Genomic DNA, 22,878 nt, shown 5'->3' with positions numbered 1-22,878 from the left:
TTAAATGGTCTTTCCAGATACATAACTGCTAAGTGGGGTAATATAATTGACTAGGACAATCTTAGAGATGAAAATTGTTGAGAAAGGTTTATGCATTTTTTACACATGTTATAATGTAGGAGAAAAGGAATTTATTACCTATAAATGTTCAAGATCAATTAATCTAAGTCTATGAATGTTACAGAATGTAAGCCCTCAACTGAGACAAGTCTATCTTGAACATACATTGCACATGTAAAAGATTATATTAATCTGTCATATATTTTGTCCATGTCATGTTACCAACTATGACAAAGAAAAAAATTGTGATTGCTAGTCTTATTAAAACATTTCGGATTATACTAATCAAAACCGATAATTCAATTTATTTAGAAATCAATATACTGCACTGTTACTGGATATCAGTGAAGTTTGGTTGCTGTAGATTGAACATCTTGTTCATAACCAGTCTTCCACTAATGTGCATGAGAGACTTGATATATGAAGTAAACAACGTATCAAGTTTGCATGTCCAAACAATACTAAATTTTATACATGAAGTTGGTTAATTACAATACTGGAGATAGTAAACTGAACAGTAAGTTATACAGAAGTGATCAGATGAAACATGACTTGTCATGAGTTTGCACAGTCGGGTTTCTGGTGTCAGGACATGCATTATTATAGCTAGGAAGTTCAGAATAGCAATAATCGAGAATTTATATGTTTGACTCAAGTAAAATTACCTTTTATATTCTACCGTATAGATATAACACTCGGCTACACACCATCTCTCTCATTCACAGGAATCTTGTCAAGTTTGTCGGAAATAGGTCTCTTGTTGTAAACAACACATGCGTAAACCATACTTATCCCAGGATACATTGTAATAAAACTTCCATAAGTAGTTCTCGAGAAATTAGTGGGCATCAAAATGTGTTAATAAAATGACAAATTAAATCACGATTACATGATTACTTTCAAATAACAATTGATTTTCAAAGACTTTTCATGAAATACTTTCAATTAATCTGTTATATTCAAAGTTACTTTGAGAAAAGGGTCAGGGACTATTTTTTGCGCGTACTCATATAATTCGAGGTGGTATATAACGAAGAGAGAAGCCATTTTGGATTAAAGACTGAATAGAAAGATAAATTAAAGCACTTTTTCGGTACCATAAAAGTGATAGTCTGGTACCATTTGAGCATTAGAGCATGCGTCTATCATTCACATACGAATATTCATAGCTATGGCTGATAGGCGAAAGCTACAAGGTAAGAAATGATCGAATGAATAACCGCTGTCGGAGTCAATCCGTTATATTTTTCCTTTCTCTTTTTGTTCGTCTGTCTCTCATATTATTTTATTTACACTAGGTATGCATCTTTTATACACATTATTTGTCTATGGTCCACATCAGTAATCATTCGTCTCAGCATGCACTTTCAAATAGTGACAAATACATGAATCCATGTCACGAAAATGCTAAGTTGTCGAAATGCTTGGACCCTTGCGGTCTAATCGGTTTGCAATTTTCGGAGTCAGAACTGTCACAATCGAAAAATGTATACAGAACAAACATTGATTAACTTCCCTGTTCGTGTCTTTTGTCATTCTAATGATGCAGACTACCATTACACTCGTTACTGGTTAAGCAATGAATAAATATGGAACCAGTCAGATGTCGCTGTGCAAATGCCGCAGACAATTTTTGTGAAGCTGGATTCAAAAATTGACGAGGGAATTTTTATGGTAGATTGACAACACTCTCTTTCTTTAGTAATAAATGTAGACCTCGTACATCGAATAATAAACTTTCTTGATTCTTGGCGAGGAAAGCATACTTGTCAGCCAGGTCAATGGCCTAAACAGTACAAGGGAATGGTAATTAACAATATTGCTACAGTAAATATGTGTAGTGTTATGATGAACCAGTACAAAATAAATGCTCTGCCATTGGTTTTGAAGTAATTCCATTTCATTCATAAATATCAAGCCATTCTCATGAGTATTTGGTCAGTGCTGGGTTGCAGTTGTCACTACAATTGCCAACATGTCATTATGTATACTTCATACACGTTTGCAATTAAACCATGTGTTTTCATCATTTCCTTTCATGAAGATTAACATTGTCATACATTTTGTTTATCAGATTTATGTGGAATTTGCTAATCAGTCTTGAACTGCACCATGTGTTAAATGAAACAATCAGGAGGTGATCAATCTTCCCATCATTGTAAGAAGGAAGTTAACTCATAATTTAGTGCTGTGTTAGTGCCTCAGAAATAATAAGTTTTTGATCCTTCCAAAAAATTACTAGTCTAGGTTTTGAACAGCCTTTAGTGCAAAATGTGTACAGACTTGACATATTTGTTGGTGTACTTTTATTGTGCTTCATCAAGAAGCATATATTGCAACATTTTGATATTCAAGGTATGGTAGATGGAAGGCTAGTGATAAAAATGAGTAGTTAGAGTGCCTGATCATCTTTATCCCTAGTCTTCCACCCATGGGTCAGGGGTTATATGCATACTTTGGGCAGTCACCAAGTACTGGAATAGGTTGGTAGTTCTTCTCTGTGAACTCTCGCTTTCCTTTACTGTCTAAATCTGGCTTTACTTTGAATTAACCTTGCTGTTAATAGGACATAAAGCAACAAATAATCAACCACCCAAAAATGTTCCTTTTCAACAAGTGTAATATGCAACATCTTTGTATGATTATCGAATACTTAACACACATGGGAAAATGATTTTACACACGTAGCTTCACACATGGTCATGAGTATGTCCGCTGAGAATTATAATAATTTCAGAATTGTTTTTATGGTGTAAAAGGTAATGAAAACAGGCTTAAATAGCTACTTTGAAAAGCACACTGATAGAATAGGTGCCAAAAAATTTTTTTCAATAAGGATGTATGTTTCATTTTTGGCTCTCTGGTTATGGGATGTTCCCTTTTATTTGCATCCCACCCCAAAATTAGAATATCTTGGGGCAAGTTTTATGAAAGGCTTCTAGTTCCATAAGCATATATTACACTTTCTTATTCGGCAGTACAGGTGGTGCTTACCCTTGTTTAAACTCCAGTGGTCAATCAACATTTTTAGAGCAGAGCCCCTCCCCTTATGTTAAAAATGCCTGTTAAAAGGTTAGGTATTCAAATATACATCAAAAAATATTAAAATATATTATAAACAAAAGTATACCACCATAGTTCATTGAAAATATTGCTACTGGTCAATCAAAGAAATACAATTTTATTATTATAAGCAGGGTTTACCATAATTTTGTTAGTAGTAGGCTGGTTAGTGAAAGTAGGAGGCTGGCCTGCCGTGTACGTGTAGTCGTGTACAGAACATTATTACGAAACTGGATTGGTGTAGGCGGCCAAATGATCCGAAGTAGCAGGTCAAATTGGCCGGCGACCGGCTCTTATGGAAAACCCAGTATAAGCATGCAAGAACAAGATAGAGTCCATAATTTTTACCATAAGTGAAAAGCTGGTCGTGTGTATTAATAAATGAGATAATGACTTCAAGAAGTTAAAAAATATTTAAATTTACTGACATAAAAATTTCCCACAGAATTTAGAATGCATAAGAGGTAAAAAGGACAGGACATGTTTCCTAATTGTGAACGTTTTTGTTTTCTAGGAGAAATTGACAGATGTCTGAAGAAAGTAGGGGAAGGTGTTGAAACTTTTGAAGACATCTGGAACAAGGTTTGTTTTTAACTTATAAGATAAAATGCTGTTGTAATAAACAGGGCATTCAGTAGGCCATTAAGAGTATATGTTTGACTCCCAAAAATGATTGAGTGTTGAGTTTGAAGAGACATGTTGAGGGTCAACTGAATGCCCTTATAAACAAGCACATATTCATATGTTTATCTTTGCTTAAAGAAACCATGGCAGTGTGGTAATTTTTGTTCAGTGACAATTATGTGAAACATTTCTTCAATTAAAAAAATGCATAACAGGTGATATTCATCATATCACATAGTAATTTGGGCATCATTTCCATATCGTATTTTCATCAGATATGTCTCTTGGTTTTCTAATCAGAAAATCCTCTGCCAATAAAAACAAAAATTAATCATTGAATAAAGGAAGAAATATTCAATAGGCTGATTTTACGATATATATTTCGTCAAGCAAGAATTTCGTTCCAAAAGAAATGATAGAATATGCTGGAAAAAGATGGGATAATTGATGAAATTTTGATGGTAATTTATAAATTACGTTTTTATTAGATATCCTTGCAGGTTCATAATGCTGCGAACACAAATCAAAAGGAAAAATATGAAGCTGATCTTAAGAGAGAGATTAAAAAGCTTCAGGTAAGTATAATACTAAACCATCACTAGTGTATTGATTTCTGTAGAAATTGAATCTGATGCAATTATTTGGTTTAATAACAATTCCTCTTTTTGCAAACCAATAGTTCTCCATTTTACTGTAATGATATTTACCTGTGAAGAAAACCCAAAATGTAGAGAGCTGTCAGCATTGGTGTCATTGTTTTTCTAAGCAGTTTTATTTCTGTGCAATGTTCATCAAAACTGAATTTTGTTTTTGAAATGAAACAATAGTTCATAAAGAAAGTTTCCAATGGCCATCACAAATTTTTGGTTACCAAAGTCTGTTTGATAAGTCTTTAAAGAGAATAAGTCTGTATCCTGTCATGAATTTTCATGCCTGTAATGCTCTTAATGTGCTGATTATTATGATTAGTTCTCAGGAAATGTGCCATTAAAAAATGATCTACTGGATACATAATCAGTTATATGTGACTGTCTTGACATTTACTACATTTTTAGCATACTGGCAACACATAAGATATATGAATTGTAAAGATAAGCAAAACACACAGGGGCTTATATACTATCGTATGCATAGAAAAATGTAAGAGTAATAAAATCTCAATCATTTGATGTATTCGCAGCGGTTGCGGGACCAGATTAAAACATGGTGTGCCAGTAGTGACATCAAAGATAAACGAATACTGGTGGAAAACAGGAAGTTGATTGAAACTGTGAGTAAATGAAATTACAATTAATTATTTCTTTTCATTATGTCTGATGGAGTTGTGTAAAAGTATGAAAAGAAATATTTATAGCTATTGTAATTCAGTGGTAAAAACATGATCTAAATCTTCAGGTTAATATTTTTGATATTTTTTTCTTTTTAAATTCTGATTGATACTTGTTTAGCAATAAGAATATTCTCAAACAGTAATAAAAGTTAATATGTGAATTTTGATTTTCCCCTTTAGCAAATGGAGAGGTTCAAAATTGTTGAAAGAGAAACAAAAACAAAAGCTTATTCAAAGGAAGGCTTAGGGGCTGCTGCAAAAATGGATCCTATCGCAAAAGAAAAGGGTGAAGTTGTAAACTGGCTTTCGGTGAGATTCTCCTTATTCATTTTATTGAATGAAGTTTGATTGAATGGCATTATTTCATCTTATGAAATGTTTTTAAACTAAGTAATGGTACTCCTGGCCTCAATGGATGACTGCTAAATATACTCCTCTAAGTTTTGGGATTATTTTCAAACAACCCTGTCAGACAATCTATCGTCAATGATGTCATGTCTGTCTTATATTGCATCCAGATCATGGTTGTCCAATTGTTAGTTATGCAGTTGGAACTTCTCACTTACAAATGAAGCTAATTTCACAAATAGAAAACTGCACCCCCTCTCTCAATTTTATTTCTTGATGTACTAGAGTGCCAAACTGTGCCTGATTGTCCAACTTGTTTAATAAATATGTGTGAAATACAGTGAAAACATCTCTTAGGATGTTGGTGAGACAAAGAAAACATGAAGTTTACTTTTTGGACTCATAGTCATTACATTGATTTTTTTATGCATTGACTAATCAATTATGTTTTATGTATGTAATACTTATTAATTCTTTCGCTTTCAGACAACAATTGAGACCTTACAAAAACAACTTGAGCAGTTTGAAAGTCGAATAGAGCAGCTGTCATCAAAAAAGAAAAAAATGGATAAAGATGTAAGCTTAAATTGTTTGCTGCATGTTGTCAAACCTGATATAACCTTCTTCGTTGAGCATTCAGTTTTATTTGCCTGCCAAAATTTTGATGTGATTTACCCTGGTATATGATGTGATTTACCCTGGTATATGATGTGATTTACCCTGGTATTAAGTACACATTATAGATCAAGCTAAATGTTAAACTTAGTAGGAAGGGTTGTCCTCCTTTTTATGCTCCCGGAAAATTCTGGGAGGAACACATGGTCAGTGCCTTGTTATAGAATAGTTAATGTTTCATTTCCATATTATATGTATGAAGAATCTAAACAATTTTTTATACCCCAGCCATCTTAAGTAAGATATAAATGTCATATAGACATTTTCAAGCATAAAACAATGCTGAAAGATTGTTATTCAGAATTTTTAAAAATCCTGTTTTAAAAGTGAATGATATGTTCACTTGAAGCTTTAATATTACAATGGGATCAATCCAATTGAAATATGGAAATTTGACATTTTTTCATAATTACAGACACAAGATCAATATGAAGAACTGCGAGCTGCACAAGATCGACACAAGTTCCACATAAAGAAACTAGAAACAATCATGAGGATGGTAGATAATGACGCACTACCTTTAGACCAAGTAAGTAAATGCTTTTTTGTATATATGTGTTAAATGCTCTGAATTCAATGCTCAGTAATTCAATCTATATCAAGATTAGAAGCAATATTTTGCGAAATGAAAACAAATAACACAATTCTTTTGCCCTTATTTAATTAAGTTAAAAATTTGACAAAAGGGAAATTTCAGAAAAAATAGCTAGGATTTCTTTGAGAAACATATGAAATAAGCTTGAATTGGTTAATTGTAACCATTTCATTTTCGTGTCTCCTTTTTCCTTAGATCAAGAAGATCAAAGATGACGTGGAGTACTATCTGGAGTACAACCAGGAACCAGATTTTGAGGAGAATGAATTTCTTTATGATGATTTGGATCTTGATGATCTAGGTAAGTAAACATACTATTTTTCAATCTCCCTTATAGCAAGGAGAAGGAGGGATACTAATTTCTGTATCATTGCATTAGTTTGTTTGCATAAAATGTACACCCAATTAATTTTGGTGATCATGGATCAAGGCTAAATGAGTTACAGGTAAAATTTTGTTGCCATCCATTGCATTTTATATGGTCAATAGAGCATCAGAAACTGCAACCTCCTATCCAAGGTGTGTGGGTTGATTTCTACTCCAGTAGATTGTGTTTCTGGGGATGTTGAGATCACAGACCATCATGATTATTTCAAATGCTTAAAAAGAAAATATTGGAAATTGCACACCATTTGAGCCTAATGCACTTGACAAGATATTTAAAGAGAAGTAACAGTAATGATGTTTTTGCTTTGAATTTCAGGTTCACAAGTGCTGGCTTCTTCACCACCCAATGATGATAGCATATTGGATAAATTATCAAGTACGCCAACATCAACTAACTCCAGTTCTCCTTCACCTAGTCCTAGTCTTTCGATGAATCATTCCAAGGTAAGATCATTATGATATTACTATTAATTGGTATAATTAAAGAATGACTCAAATTATCAATTTTAAGTGTCATTTCATTTGTATTTGATTATCTTGAGATAATTTACATAGTTAGCAGCTTTCAAAGACTTTTATCAATGGTATTCTTCACAGATAATAACTAAAGCAATAGATTCAAAGCATTAAATGCATTGATTTCACAGAATGGCATATTTTCAAATGACTAGATCAATTTTGATTTCAAGGCATGAATCTGATTGTGATCAATGGGTTATGTGTATTCATGTATCAATTATGAAACTGAAACCAATTGGAACATATTTAAAATATGAGAGTCTAGACAAAGGCATAACTTCAAATATTGTTTCTTTGTTTCAATTAGGACAAGTATGAAGAGATGGAGAGGAAAAGGCACAAATCCCAAAATGAAGATGTAAGTCTGTCAAATTTGTACTGGTGTTAACTGTTTTTAGTGTGAAAATAACTATTACAGACTCTATTTACTCTTGATAACCTTATTAACATCTTCCTAGATTGTACAATTTGTACAATATTTACACCTTTAAGATGTTCACACATATGCTAATTGAAGTACAGGACCAGGGACAAATATCAATCATATTCTTTAGAAAGTGCTTTGCCGACTTCCTAAATGCTTGAAATGAAGAGCAATATCTAACACGACTTGGTATTTAAAGATTCAAGGTATAAACACCCTGACATCAAAAAGACCTTTTTTAAAAAGTTGTTTTTCATGTGATGGAAAGTAAAATACATACAACATGGTGGTAGAATTCCAAGGACCTGAAAACATTATTTTGTTTGTCTATCATTTGCCTTTTGACAGTTAATCTGCAAGATTTGAAACTCTTACATTGGAACAACAGAAATGTAGAAGGCAACTTTCTACTGTGAAAGTCAATATTTTAAAGCATTATTCATTGTGACTGTTTCTCTAAATTTTCATTAACTTTTATGTAATTGATTGTCCATTTCAAGCTCACCAGTCTTTCACAAAGGACCAGAGATTAGAGTCCGATAAGAATTATGAGAAAGCACCACCAAATCACTGAATTTATTTCAACTGATTCTACACACTTCAATCAACAGAATATTCTAAGATTGCTTTAATAATGAAAATGGTTTTAGCTTTAGTTTGGCTTATCCATTACCATAGAAGTATCTGTAATATCTCAAGATTACTACTAACAGAACATTCAATATACTATTCCATTAATGCCTATACAATATATACATATTTGCATATAAATCAGTTTCTCAGTAAGTTAACATGAAAGCAATCAATTCAAGTAAATTTGATGTATAGTTAGAACACTGGGAAAGTTCAATTTGAATCATGAAGGAAATATAGACTGTGAAGGTTGATTAATCCAAATCATAATATCAAATGCATTGCAGCTGGAAATCCATGCCAGTAGTCAAAAGTACCAAAATAATGGAGAACCTGTCTTAAAAGCTCCTTGTTGTTATTTTTGCACCTTTTTTTTGTTTTTGTTTACCAGACTTTGGAGTTTAGTTTCTCTAATATTTGGTGAGTATCACTCTTTATTTTCATATTTTCAGAAACAAAAAGCAACAATAATAGTAACATCGTCCATGTCATCACCCTCATCAACAAACTCATCCTCATCATCAAGTGTAACTGTCAACAAAGTACCTACAACTCCTACAAAGATGTTTCCAGGGTATGTTTACCTCTCTTGGCTCTCAACTTTATCTAGATTTCAATAATTTCTCTTTTTTGTATTTAATGAAATTACATCATTTATATATATTGCATTTACTTCTAGCTTGTCAGTACTCATTTCTGAAAGTCATGGAGTACATCCTGGGCAGAATACTATTCATTTAATTAAGTCTAAAATTCATCCTTACATACAGTGTAGTGTCAATGTCTTACTTTAAGTCCACCTTCTATTTCTAACCTATTAGCAAAATTCTGTTGGAAGTTACACTGTAGACAGTATGTCTTACAATAAGTTTAGAAACAACTTCCCACTTTCCAGATCAGTTGGTGTTTACTGTCTACCAGCTGATGACTAAGGCTGTAGATTTTGACTTACATTTATAATTAATAAAGATTAAGTCTACATTAATATATACCTATCTTCCTCAAACATCATTTTTTAACCTTATTCTTGATTGCACTGAAGCAACAATCATCACCCAACTTCTCAACTGGCAAGCACATGTTTTTGACAGTAGATTACAAAGCCTTACAAAATAAACAGTGATTTGTTATGCTGTTGACCAAGGTACACAGAGAAAGCTCTATTACGTTGAGGTATAGAACCAAACTATGTCAAAAATACTGCATGTATAAAGAATATACATTGCAACAATTTCTTTCCTGAAAATAGTTATGTGTCACCTGAGGAGAATGATATTCAGGTATCACTTGGTCAGTACCCACAGGTTTCTATGAGATAACTTTACACTGTGTAAGGACTCACTACTGGAGATAAAAGGTAAATAATTGATTTTATGGACTAACTTTATAATACTTCCATGTGCTGAAACTTTAGAAAGCACTTCATTACTGAAAGCACTTGCTTGTTGCTGCTTTTAGGTCTGAATAAAAAAATTCAAGGTTGCTGTTAGAATGCAAAGGAATTATGCTGAATCTGAATAAGTTTCTTTTGGCAACTTGAATTCGAACAGTGCTTTGAAATTACTCTTTGCTGTCTGATGGTCCTGCCATTGTCCATCTTTCAATCTGCCATTGGCACCAGGAGATATGGGATAAGAAAAGTACTTTTATTTCAAAATACAGGCAAACAATGTCTCTCCAGATACTTCCTTCAGGCTGTTTCCAACAGAGACAGCAGTCTCATATACAACTGAGGTGTTATCAACATCTTAGTAATTTTTTAAGTAACAACAATAATCTTTGGCACAAGGGATTGAAATTTGAAACATCACAGGTTTCAAAATTATTTTTAAGCAAAAGAATAGATCAAATTAAGATCCATAAGAAACATGAAGAAAATATACATTGCCATTTTGTTTCATAACGTGTATATTTGAATATATGTATATGGAAGATAATTAAATATGCATAAAACTTAAAAGTTTATTAAGTTCGTCTCTCTTAATGGTATCTGTACAGTCTCCGTGGATAATATGTGTACAGGTAGCTGTGTGCAATGGAAAGCCTCCCTGGATAATATATGTACAGTTAGCTGTGTATAGTTGAAAGTCTCCCTTGATAATATCTGTACAGCTAGTTGTGTACAGTTGATTGTTTCTCTTTATAACACTTGCTGCCTTGGCAAGACTTCTTTTATAACCTAAGAATTACTGATAGTAGCTAATGGTACAAAATCTTGAAGGCAATGCAGTAACCACACATTCTATGTCTTTTCTCATCTTTTTTATTTTATTTTGTTGCTCTTTTTTCTTTTCTGCAGGAATTCAATTGCAAATGCAGAGAGCAATCATCGTCCAAGTTCAACACCACCATTGACAGCATACAATGTTGCAGCAGCAGGGTCCCAGCAAAACAATAGTGCAGGTGATTTGCTTTCTGGCATTCAGTAAAAAAAAAATATAATTGATATCAAGATTTGTTAATTCTTCAAATATCTATGTTAATAGGTAAAAAAAAAAAGGGGGGGGGGAATCCCTTTTCACTGGCATTTTTGGCCCACCCTTTGTCTTTTTTACTACACTAAATTTGAAATGAGCATAACAATTTTGTTTCTGTTTATTAACCATATATATTTTAAAGGCTGGATTTGATTAAAGTTTATTCTGCATATGATATAGATATTTGTTGATACAACATGTGTTATAATAAATTGGTGCCTGAGGAACTGATAAACGCTTTGGTAGAATTATATTTTTTTTAAATGTTATCAATACAATATTTCATATTTTGGACATCATTTTGTACAATGTGCTATGAGGAGTTATTTAACAAGGATTGATATATGATTTTCTCTCTTTCTCTCTCCATCCTCAAGCAAAATAGTTTCAGATATCAGAATTCATATAACCAGAATATGCTTATATCTTCATTTTTATGTTAAATAATGTACCTCCTCCTGTGAACATTGTTCTTTGTTTTGACTTGCTACATGTAGTTATACATTCTATGACTGTTTTCCAAAGAGGTGACACCTGTTGTTAATGCCATTGTTTACATTGCTCACTAACAACAATGTCATGTAGATGTATTTCACCGCAGGTTTGCATGTAGACTATGTATTAGCAATACATGTGATGGCATGACTTGTTATTGTTTAGTTCCAATCTTTGTAAATCGAGTCTTCAAACAACTCTGTAATTAGTATTCTTAATAATGAAATAGGCTGGATGTAATCATGACACTCTTAACAAAAAACAGAATACAAGGGAGTTTTGTTTTCCTCACCTGATCTTGTTGCACAATTTGTACTGGGTGAAAAGATTATAGGAAGGTTTGAAATATTGTAACTTCTAAAATTGCAGTTTGGGTTCTTAATATTTGTTCAGGTAGGTCATTCTTTCTGTTAATTCCCTGATCAATTCTAGCTAGTCCAAGCTTGGTTCTGTTAGACAAATACCAACTACTTCTATATTGTAGGTCTATCTTTCCCACGACTTTTCAACAATTCTGCGTGGCAGCGCAATTTAGCTGCCATGAAGCTATCATACTTGTCTGATCGTTATAGTCGAGCTGGTAAGACTTGGAGTGTTCATCATTTAAGGTTTTAGGCAGTTTGGTGACAGAAATATATTCCTTACAGTATGAAATTGCATGGGGAAGTTGGTGGACTTAATCAGTCCTGTGTTAGTATGTACAATCTGCTTTGGTTTGGTATGCCAGTCATTTTAAAATTAAAAGAATTCATATATCTTCCATTTCAGATTTGTTAAAATTTGCATGCTTATTTTATGCTTAATGCAAATTGATGAAACCAGTAGCAGGCACATCAGTTGTATTTTCTGTCATCGGTTGATGGTCATAGATTATATCAGTCCTATTTCCCCTTGTTTAAAAAATTGCATGTTTTATTGGTTCATGAAAAATTCACTGCAAATTTTGAGACATTTTGGCTGTGAAAAGCTAACATTGGCAAAGGTGCAGTAATTAATAGCTTTCTTCCACTGAATTCCTTCCCCTGTAGCAGGCATTCAGTAAGTGTCGCTGAAGGTTGGAAATTTAAAACGACAGTACTGTGCCATATATATATATATATATATTGTGTGGGTTTTTTTTTCTGAAGTTGGAGTTAAAGAAATGGTTCAAGTTGTTTTCAAAATCAAATGGTAACACGATCTTTTCCCTTTCTGAAGATTTAATTGTTTGAAAGTAATGTGAAATATCTGTTTCATGAATGTGTGGATGCATCAGTATGTAGCTGTATCATGAATATTTGGGAAAAAGTTAAATTACTGTTTCTCTTTGCTAGGACCTGTTGGAGATTTTAACTGTTACTAAAACAAGAAAAAATACTCCTGATCCATACCTTCTTTTTCTATCAATACCTTCTTTTTCAATTGATGTTTCTCAATTATTGAAGGGATACTTTTAAGTGTAATATACTGTTAAACAGTTATCACAGAAGTAGTTTAGTAGAAATTTCTGTAGAAAAAGTTTGGTTATAGGTTGATACGGTTGTCCAAAGATTCTTTTATTATAGAGGTTGGTTGTGGATTTAGCTGTAATGAAGGCTTAAGTTTATACTTCTTTTCTAGTTATGTTAGATATTGAAATGGCACTTAGCAATTGTGGCATTAATATTACCAATTTCTTTTGTTGTAGAAACAAAGAATCAAGCCCCTCTTGACCATATTAATTCTACAATAAGTAGCGTGCCAGTGACATCAAACTCAACTATAACGAACTCTGTCTCTTCAACTGGAAATCCTGTCTTACCAGCAGTACCGATCCCTATGATATCAAACAGTGTAATGTCATCTTCGCCTAACACGATTGTGTCAAACAGTGCAACAAGTAGTTCCTTAATGACTTCTTTTCAACCAAACTCAGTGTCTGTCAAACCTGAGATGCAAGTTGTAATGAATGGTCCACTAAGTGCTGTTGGACCATTACTAAAAGGTGTTACAGACAATGATATTGTAAGTATTTCTAAACGTATTTTCATGTTAAAGTTGATATGGTCATAAGGTTTTCAACTTTAAAATCGACTGTAAATGTTCATGAAGATCTAAATAACCAGAATTCTGCTCAGGTCATCATATACATCTGAAGTAGGATTTACTTCCATAGTATCAGACTGTAAAATTTTTCACCTTTTGATTTATCAAATGGGGTTTGTGATAGAGGAATTGAATCACAGATTTAACACTGATTAAATCACAAATCTGCCTCCAAGTTGTTTTATTTATAAGTTCAAATCAGAAAGAATTGTGACAAGAAAAAGAAACCGTGAATGTCAATATTTTAGGAAATGCCCACTTAACATCCTCATGCCTTTAGTAAACATACAAAATCATGTTAACCTAAGTGTCTGCTAGCATATATTTGTCTTACAGACAAACAGAATTGGAATTTTGTACAAATCCCAAATATTATTGATAGGGATGATCATACAATAACTGCATATACATGGAGTTTTTTTAATTTGCTATAATTGTTCATTATCTGGTCTCCAGCATGTACTCTCTTTGTTTACTTTTCATGGATACAGTTCAACAAAATCTGATGCAAGTTATGACACAGAATGAAAATGTCCATATCTTTATATCACTGCAATCCATATATTTCAGAAATTTACAAAGTGTCTTCTCTTTCTTTGTAAATTCTAGGCATTTCAATATAGTGAAAGATTGCCAGAAATTCTCACTAAACTTAACTTTCCATGTGATGCTTTGATAGCTACCACATAGACTGAATAATGAATATAAATATGAATAAAACATCCACCATAATTTATGATTTTGCTTTGTGTGAGTTTGAACTACTTCTGAGTTCTTGCAATTTATCCAATAATTTTCTTTAGGAATTATAATTTTTTCATGAAAAAAAATCTTCTGTTTGTAGGGATTCCAAGTGATAAAGCCTAATTGAACTAATAGAAGCTTCTATTTTTCAGGAGTCTATGTCTTCATTAAAATCGATAGCGCAACAGGCTGTGTTAGAAGCGGGTCTAGAAAACAAGATTCCAACAACGCACACAACAACAACATTAGATGCAAGAGGTAAGTTTTATGCTGAAATGGTACGAACAAATGAAAAACTTGGAATAGTTACACAGTTTTTTTAATTAATTAGAAAACTTAAAATGGTTAATGAAAAGTTAGAGAAAAACAAAAAATGACCAATCAGTATGAATAAGGTTGAACTTAATATATGATATATCCTTTAAAAAGACAGTAGGTGTTCTGGATGATGTGCTCTAAAGTTCCCTCAAATAATTAACAAAAGTTGTATTATAGTCAGGGAAAGCCTTATGATTTTCTGAAGTCAGCTTAGGTGAAGGATTATGATATTAAGTCAATAGATAAATGTGATAAATTGCTGATGTTTGTTGATATGAACAGTTGATTGCTCTAGAGGTTTTAATTATCTGATTCCCAAAATTAATATCCCTGGCCAAAATAATACCATGATAACCCATTGTCTCCTCTCCTGTCTGGTTTTAGTCCTTATGTAGAAACATGATTATGGATGAGGTTGCACTATTACAATTAGGTGACTTAGTATGGAGAGATTCATGTTCTTGAGATTTCCAATGTGCTGCATATACTGGTCCCTAGGAATATGAATACTTATTAAAATTATACAAGTTGCAGCTGAAATATGGATACAAACAGTATATTCTTGTTAGAGGTTATTTACAGACATATTGAAACCAATAATGTAAAATTTCAGAGTTTCAGGTGAGTTATCTTCTCACTTCTAGGGAAGAATGATATGTTATGGGTAAAATTTTCATATGATAATGAATTTATGAAATTGACATTTAATGTTTTACAATGCATCAATGTTTCAAATGTTACATGCTTTTTATTGAAATTAACCTGAAAGTTTCATATTTTTGGAACTTAATATTGTAATTGGCTCGGAAATCACCATACTGACAAAGCAGGAAAGGCAAGACATAATCTTATGTGATTCTTATCTTACATTTACAAGTCAGGGAGCATTTAACAGTTTCAATGATTCTGTTGTTCTTTTTTTACCTACAGTACATGCACCATTCAACAATTCAACATCTACATCATCTCAGGTGGTAGCACCTCAGCCCACCTCCCCATCACCATCATCCTCTTCAGACCAGTCACAGCAAGCACAGACCACGACAATACACCTCAATCCTCTGTTGGGCGTGGCACCCCTTGGCCCAGTGCCACTCACTAGGGAACACTTCTACCAATTAACGATGTTAGAAGCAGCACATCACCACTTTCCACACCCGTCAGACTCCGAAAGAATCAGGTAAGTGATAAAGACTCAATCAATTACATTCTGTTTGACCTTTGTGCACATATATTTTCTTATTTTCATCTGTTGTACTGATGACATTAATCCAAGTTTCTCTAGATCCTACTTAACTGCTCACTTCTCTTCTAGTATAAACCTGTATTATCCTGTTTAACCTCTCTTATAATCTGAAGTGGTTACAGTAATACCAATTTTCATGACAGAAGGATCGATCTAATATATGTTCACATTTAAATGTTATATAAATGCATCAGGCTATTTAAATAATGTTTGTTCCAATTCATTTAAGATGTGACACAATCGTTTACCAGACAATGAAAATAATTTCTGACAATAAAATCATGAACATATTTATCATTTGTATATTTAGTGTGGATTGTTACTGTGAAGGATGTTTGTCCCTGATACTACATGAAAATATAATCAGCAGCATCAATGATATTTTAATTGGCTTTGCATGTTGCTGGCATCATGAATCTAGAGCAAAGTAACCCATATTTCCAAAAATATTCACAACACTGTACTAAATTATCATGTATGACTCACTTCAATCATTATGAATAAAGATATGGATTTCCACTATATATACCCAGTAAAACTCATTTGTGGCAGTGTACGTGCAATATTTAGCCACAAATTTCAAAACCTTTAACCTCAAACCTCTAATCACACATGGTAGGTGATGTACAACACTGTAGATAAGACATGGACCTATAAGACAAGTAAAAAATTTGCTGATTTGCACAATATGCCATGTATGATAATGATTTCAATAGCAGTGACTTAATCCATTTGTAAATAATATATTTAAGTATGATACCTTTTACTTAGATTAGCTGCTTTGTTTGGTATAATAGCTATATTGGATATACCTTTCTTGCCAGTGATACTTCCAAGATGTATCAAACCTCAAAAACGTCACCTATTGTAAGGGGTAGAAATTGATTTGTGGGATAATGCATGTAACACCAATCCTTGTTTCTTGTAAAGTAGTAAATATGTTATACTAGTACCTACAATAGAGTAAGGTTCTCTTGGTTTGAATGATGGACAGTCTCACAATTACATGAATATTCATAAGCTATTCATAACAATACTAAGTATATATTCCTTATTCTATAGTGTGGTCTGAGTTGGCATGTTGTAATCTCTGCTTTTCATTATTTCAGGCATTACTTACCACGTAACCCATGCCCGACTCCTTCATATTACCCACAACTCTCTCCACCACATACAGACTCTGTGGACTATTTTCAACGATTATCAACAGAATCATTATTCTTTATTTTCTACTATATGGAGGTAAGAAATTTTCTATAGGCCAAAATTTTCAAAAATGACTGCTTTTGGTGTAATTAATCTTTTCTAATCCACCTGTTTTGGTGCAGTTAATCTGTTCTAATCCACAAGGTGTTTTCCCTGTGATAGCTGAAAAGGGATTTTTTTTTCATTTCAGTGAAGTTTTCTACAGTTGCAATAAAAATCATTAGCTTTGATTTGGTTTTAAGATCCAGATTCAATAAAGCCACCCAAAGTTTATCATTTTCAAGGAATGTTCATGCAGAAAGATCTTCAACCTTTGATCAAGTACATTGCATTTGAAATTCTTGCTGATAGAACTTTTTATTTTTCACAGGGTACAAAGGCTCAATATCTGGCAGCAAAAGCTCTTAAAAAGCAGTCATGGCGGTTTCATACAAAATATATGATGTGGTTTCAGCGACACGAAGAACCAAAGACAATTACAGAAGACTTTGAACAGGTATCTCAAATTACATTTGAATGTTGGTTCATAAGATAAGCTACACACAAGTAAAAAAAAAATTTCGAGTTTTGATTTCTTGGCCATGACAGATGTGAATAGAGCATGGTTACTCTTGGACCAGAGAGTTATAACGAGGGCAGAAATAACATTTTGTTGATTCAAAACATATTCTGTTATTAAAACATGCTCTTTATTATTGGTTTGTCTTTTAACAGACCTTGCAAACCAAAGAAAAAACATCCTATTTGTTAACAAATTTTATCAACACATCAAACTAGTTCTATATTTATCTCCTTGTTTATTTATTTATTTATTCATTTGTTTGCTTATTTATTTTTCTAGGGCACATATATCTACTTTGATTACGAGAAATGGGCCCAGAGAAAAAAAGAAGGATTTACCTTTGAATACCGGTATTTGGAGGATCGAGATTTGAACTAAATTAAGTGTGACAAAGGAATTCTCAACGAGTTCTATTTCATGAATGATTCAGTTTCCATGGATCTGCTACAACTGCCAATCATGAGTGACCTGATCAGGACGAGTGTGAGGATGATGTGTGAATGGTACATAGTGAAGAGTTCATTTGTTGATTTCAACTTTCATGTATATTCAACTGTAGTGATCTACCAATATGAAAGTGTTGTTTGCCCATTACCTCCTAAAGTGACAGATGACATGCAGTAGCATGTTGCAGGACATGTTGACGACAGCCTTATAGGCTGTCTGTCTAGGCAGCATATTGTGATACACTGTATATTGTACTTTATGGGGCAGGAACCTCTTAGACTACCTGATCTCACTTACTTCTAGGGAGGGTAAAAATGCAATCTTATCAAACTTGATTATTGTGGTCATTCTTGATAGTTGATGGAATGTTGAAATCTTCACATCACATCTGTTTAGAGTGCTTGTATTATTATTTTTTTCCTGGTTTGAGACTGTGTAGCTGATTGAGCTTAAATGACTTTGTGCTCCATTTGGCTGTCAAATGATTTTATTGTTTCAAGGGTTGGATGAGATATGTGGCAGCTTTGAACAGAATCTCATATTGCATTACAATGTGAAAAACAAAATTATTCTACAGTTTTCTCCAATATTGCTTTGGTATTATTTTTCCCCTCTCTTTTGTAAACTAACTGAAATTTCCCTATATTACTCTTGCAAACTTATATTTCAGTATTTTTATTTCATTACCCTCATTTGTATGGTACAGCAGACAAAATGGTAATTTGACATCACAATCTTGATGTTTTATTTACTAAATTGTCCAAACCAAAGTGCACTTGCCTGTCATATTTGTACAGTTGATATGGTTTGTTCCCAGTGTGACATCCATTATGGCCTGGCTTGTCAGGTTGGGAGCATGGCCACCTTAGTAGTTGTAACGATACTCATCCTTTACTGATATTTATAGACATTGGAAGCCACTGTAGATATGTGCCAAACCTTGATTACTGTACCAAGAATCCTGTCTGTAAGTAGAAATCTAGTCATGACAGATAATCTGCTACACATATCAAAACAGAATTCCTGGGCCTACTACAATGATGTAGTATAAATCCCACCTAATATCACAGTATTCACATGTACTATGTACATAGCATTACATGTATTGGATACTAAATCATTATGTTCGTGCACAGATTTTGTTTCATTCAGTTTACCATTTTGTAATTTAAAATCTTTATTGCTGCTGTTGAACTGTGATCCTATAAGATTAAGGAGGTGATTGATATTGATATGATAGCTTATAATGTTAGCAAGTGCATTCTTTGTTTCCTTGTGTCTATTTCAAACTAAATTTCAAGATAAATTTGATTTGGCAAGACAGAAGATGTGGCAAAATCTAATGTCTGATTACATAATTTGTGTTGTATTTGGACGATCATATATTACAACTCTTCAACTTACTAACAAAACAGAATTAAAAATAGAAATTTGATAAAAGTAAAGCCATTAACTTAAATTAAAATAAGTTTTAGGTAGTGTAATAACATAGCACAGAAGAACATGCACCTTGCCATCATTACTTTGCATAAAGCTGGCATTGTAGTTGTTGATTATGTAATCTTTTTACTCGGCTACATTGAAGTCCTCTGTTACCAAGTGATGTTATACATTCAGGGCTGTATGAATGTGATTAAGTGAGTCACTTACAAGCCTGTGTATAGTGAATTGGACTAACCTGGGCATTGATATCTACTGTTGTCCTTGGTTAGTGAAATTTACAGTCAAGGGCTTGATATGTGGTGGTACTAAGGTGGTATGCATTGATCGGCTGTGATGTACTGAAATTTTGGTTGATAGCACAGAGATTATTTTCAATTGTTAACAAATTTTGTTTGTCTCGAAAGTGCTGCATCATTAAACCTGTTGTGTTGAATATTTTAGAACTCTCACAGTCATTTACTTCATTGATGTATAGAACAATTATATTGTGGACCAATGGTCTTTCCCTGTAGAAACAGGCCTGTGTGTGTGAATTTTTATGTTGTTTGCGCAAGAGGGTGTGTCTGTGAGTGAAGACTTGTAGGTGCAATCCATAGTAAAAGCAATTTTTAAAGTGTGAGAGTGTATAAATGTAGAATTTTTATCAGTTTTACTCAGTCTTCTTCCTGTAGTCCTGTATTGTAAGAGACTATAATATCACTATGTGAAATTTGTTAAATATTGTTAGTAATCTCTTGACATCTATTGTAATTTTTATTTGGACATTTCTCTTATGAGGTATTGAAATTAAGAAGATTAATAGAATACGGGCCATTTAGAAGAAAAAAAAATATGCATGCATATCCTCCCTGGTTTATTCTTGTTAATTATTCAAGCAAGTATAAATGTTGAAGTGAATGAGACAAATTGTGTTCAGAATTTTTTAATTCAATCAATCTTTAGTGTGTACTCTACATATGAGGTGTAATGTTTAAAAGTATCAGTCAAAAACAATTATTTTCTTTAACTTGCATTTATTACTGATTTTTCCTATTTGAACTTTAAAGAGAAAACAACTCAGTTAAATCTGAATATCTTCAAAAAACTTTGATACATTTTAGGTATACAAAGCATTTATCAACTTCTAGCAATCATTGTGCCGTGTCTCTTGATGTGTGCCATAGATAGATTGTGACTGAATACTTCTAGAGCGAGAAATGAGTGTTGTCACATGTTGGTTGTACAGCCACAGATGTCTTGGTACAGATTTTTCAAGCCTGGAGCACAATTTCATGTGTGATTGGTGTCCTCAACATTGTTCTGTGTGACCAGAGGGAGAGAGAATGTGTGAAGATGGGCAGTTTTACATCATGTTTGGAAGGTAGTCTGACCAATCAGGGAAGCTGATTCTCTCATCATGTGATAGAAATAGTCATGGTGGACGGTGTGAACTGACTGAGCTGGCTTTCGATCAAGACATTGGTTTTATTTGAGTGCACAACACTCTGTATACATGTCTTATTTTTGTACAGATGTAAAGTGCTCTGCTCATGCTTGTCATTGACAACAGTCACTAGACATGGATTTGGCATATGTCCGGCCTGGTCTGTGGCTAGTGACTGGTGTAGATAGATATGACAGTGTGGACAAGGGCAAGTAAAACTATGGTGGAAAAAAAGATAAAAAATTAAAAAAATGACAAAACGACTTTGTCAGTGACTGATGCTCTGTCTTATATTATTTGTTTATTGTTTGGCTGATAACATGATACAAATTTGTTACTGCCACAATCCTCCAAGTACAAACCTACTATTTTGAAGACCTGGATAAGGAAATGATACCTATACCAATGAATGTATTTTAGTATTCATTTACAGATACAGAGTTAAAACATTTTTATTTAAAGTTATAAGTATCAAAATCGTGTTAAGGTTGAGCACAATCAGCATCATTGAAGGTTATCAATTTTCATAGTACTCCTGACAGGGCTACCACCATGTCAAAGATCTTAACTTATTTGGATAAAGAATATTTAAATGGTAAGTACAGGCACTAGTTTGGGTAGTGTACAAATTATATATGAATGTTAACACAACTCAATTTAGCAGTGGAATTTGAGTATTTATTTTTTTTTTAAAGAAACTAAAAACTTCAAAGTAATGATAATAACATTCTATAACAAACTGAAAAAGAAGGATTTTTGTGCCCATTATCGTATGATCCTTACTAATTTCTTTACCTGATGTCTTTTCATGACGTTCTAATACGTCCGAAAATCGAGGGTTACTAACATAAAGAGAACGATCCAGAATTCCGAAGAAATAGTTAAAATTTACTACTGTCAAAATCCAAGGTGGCTATCTGTCAGCCATTTTGTCTTTCCGAACGATCCCCAAATGAATAAAGCACGGCTTGCGACCAAAGGGAACCGACGTATGAATACGATTTATCCAATACTTCCGAGAAAAAGCGATAAGAACTTTTTATGGTCGCCTGTCAGCCATTTTATTCTGATTTTCAATCTTGTAATCAATATGGACCATCTAGCTCCATGTAGGACGTCATTCACTTCATGCTCATATCAATTTTCTGCAACCTCTAAGAAAACCCTGTTGGTTTTCCTTGAATCAATTTCCGGGAACGTACTGATTTCATCATGCTCTTGAGGGCAGTCAGTGATTTGATTACTTTCCTGTGAAACCCTCAACTGATTGCATAATATTCTGTTATCGTGTTTAGGACGAAATTATTTACTAAATGCACTTAAACAGCCCAGCATGACGTATGCCTTTCAAAATTTGCGTTTTTTGTGTTAGTGTTTTGTCAATATACCAGTGACTAACTAGGATGTATTTTTTTGTAATTCAATGGAAGGGAAGTATTCTGTTACCACCTAATATTGTGCTCGTCTTGTAGACACCCTTCCTTGATCAACATTTTTTGATTGTCATTCACACAAATCTAATACATTTTAGTTTCATTTTTTCCTTGGGACTCGATATTATCTCCCAAAAGTCGGGGTACAGGATGTGCTACTACCTTTGCGCAACATGACCGCGTTGGTTTTAACTCTTAGTTGACAGGAAATTCTGCCAAAGAAGTACGGCAAGGGGAAAATTTCACCTTTCACTTTTCTACCTTCGCTGTTTGACTTTTCCCCGTACCTTTTATTCGGCTCATACTGTGACTCTGAGGGCATGTATTGTAAAATTAACAGATTTTGAATTCTGATTTATGTT

At 33.2% G+C, this 22,878-nt stretch overlaps 1 protein-coding gene across 3 annotated transcripts; it reads left to right on the top strand.

Annotated features, from left to right (window-relative positions):
* The first annotated feature begins 1,102 nt into the window (after window positions 1-1,102).
* LOC132556284 (CCR4-NOT transcription complex subunit 3-like) lies at window positions 1,103-21,363 on the top strand. Of its 3 annotated transcripts, none has more exons than XM_060220666.1 (18): window positions 1,103-1,256; window positions 3,638-3,705; window positions 4,248-4,322; window positions 4,928-5,017; window positions 5,258-5,386; window positions 5,912-6,001; window positions 6,516-6,629; window positions 6,891-6,996; window positions 7,399-7,526; window positions 7,909-7,959; window positions 9,111-9,232; window positions 10,958-11,061; window positions 13,297-13,613; window positions 14,591-14,696; window positions 15,687-15,936; window positions 17,112-17,244; window positions 17,579-17,704; window positions 18,050-21,363. In XM_060220666.1, the coding sequence occupies exons 1-18, from the start codon at window positions 1,232-1,234 to the stop codon at window positions 18,146-18,148; spliced, it is 2,133 nt and encodes a 710-aa protein (XP_060076649.1). In that variant the 5' UTR covers window positions 1,103-1,231; the 3' UTR covers window positions 18,149-21,363. The 3 variants fall into 3 exon arrangements, with proteins under 3 accessions (XP_060076649.1, XP_060076648.1, XP_060076650.1); XM_060220665.1 differs by having other exon boundaries at window positions 4,236-4,322; XM_060220667.1 differs by lacking the exon at window positions 9,111-9,232 and adding an exon at window positions 9,050-9,078 and having other exon boundaries at window positions 4,236-4,322.
* The last annotated feature ends 1,515 nt before the right edge of the window (window positions 21,364-22,878 follow it).

Source organism: Ylistrum balloti, unplaced genomic scaffold (assembly GCF_031769215.1).
Source record: "Ylistrum balloti isolate Yb309-2 unplaced genomic scaffold, AGI_CSIRO_Ybal_v1 Utg370558, whole genome shotgun sequence".
In the NCBI taxonomy this organism is placed as follows: domain Eukaryota; kingdom Metazoa; phylum Mollusca; class Bivalvia; order Pectinida; family Pectinidae; genus Ylistrum; species Ylistrum balloti.
The sequence above is the reverse complement of the archived record's forward strand: the minus strand, read 5'-3'. Positions and strand labels throughout refer to the sequence as shown.

Excerpts from the sequence above, each read along its gene's own strand:
- LOC132556284 (XM_060220665.1), top strand. The coding sequence starts at position 1,232 with ATGGCTGATAGGCGAAAGCTACAAG. Across the intron at positions 3,706-4,235 it reads TTGAAGACATCTGGAACAAG|ATATCCTTGCAGGTTCATAA; the intron begins GTTTGTTTTTAA and ends CGTTTTTATTAG. Across the intron at positions 13,614-14,590 it reads GTGTTACAGACAATGATATT|GAGTCTATGTCTTCATTAAA; the intron begins GTAAGTATTTCT and ends TCTATTTTTCAG.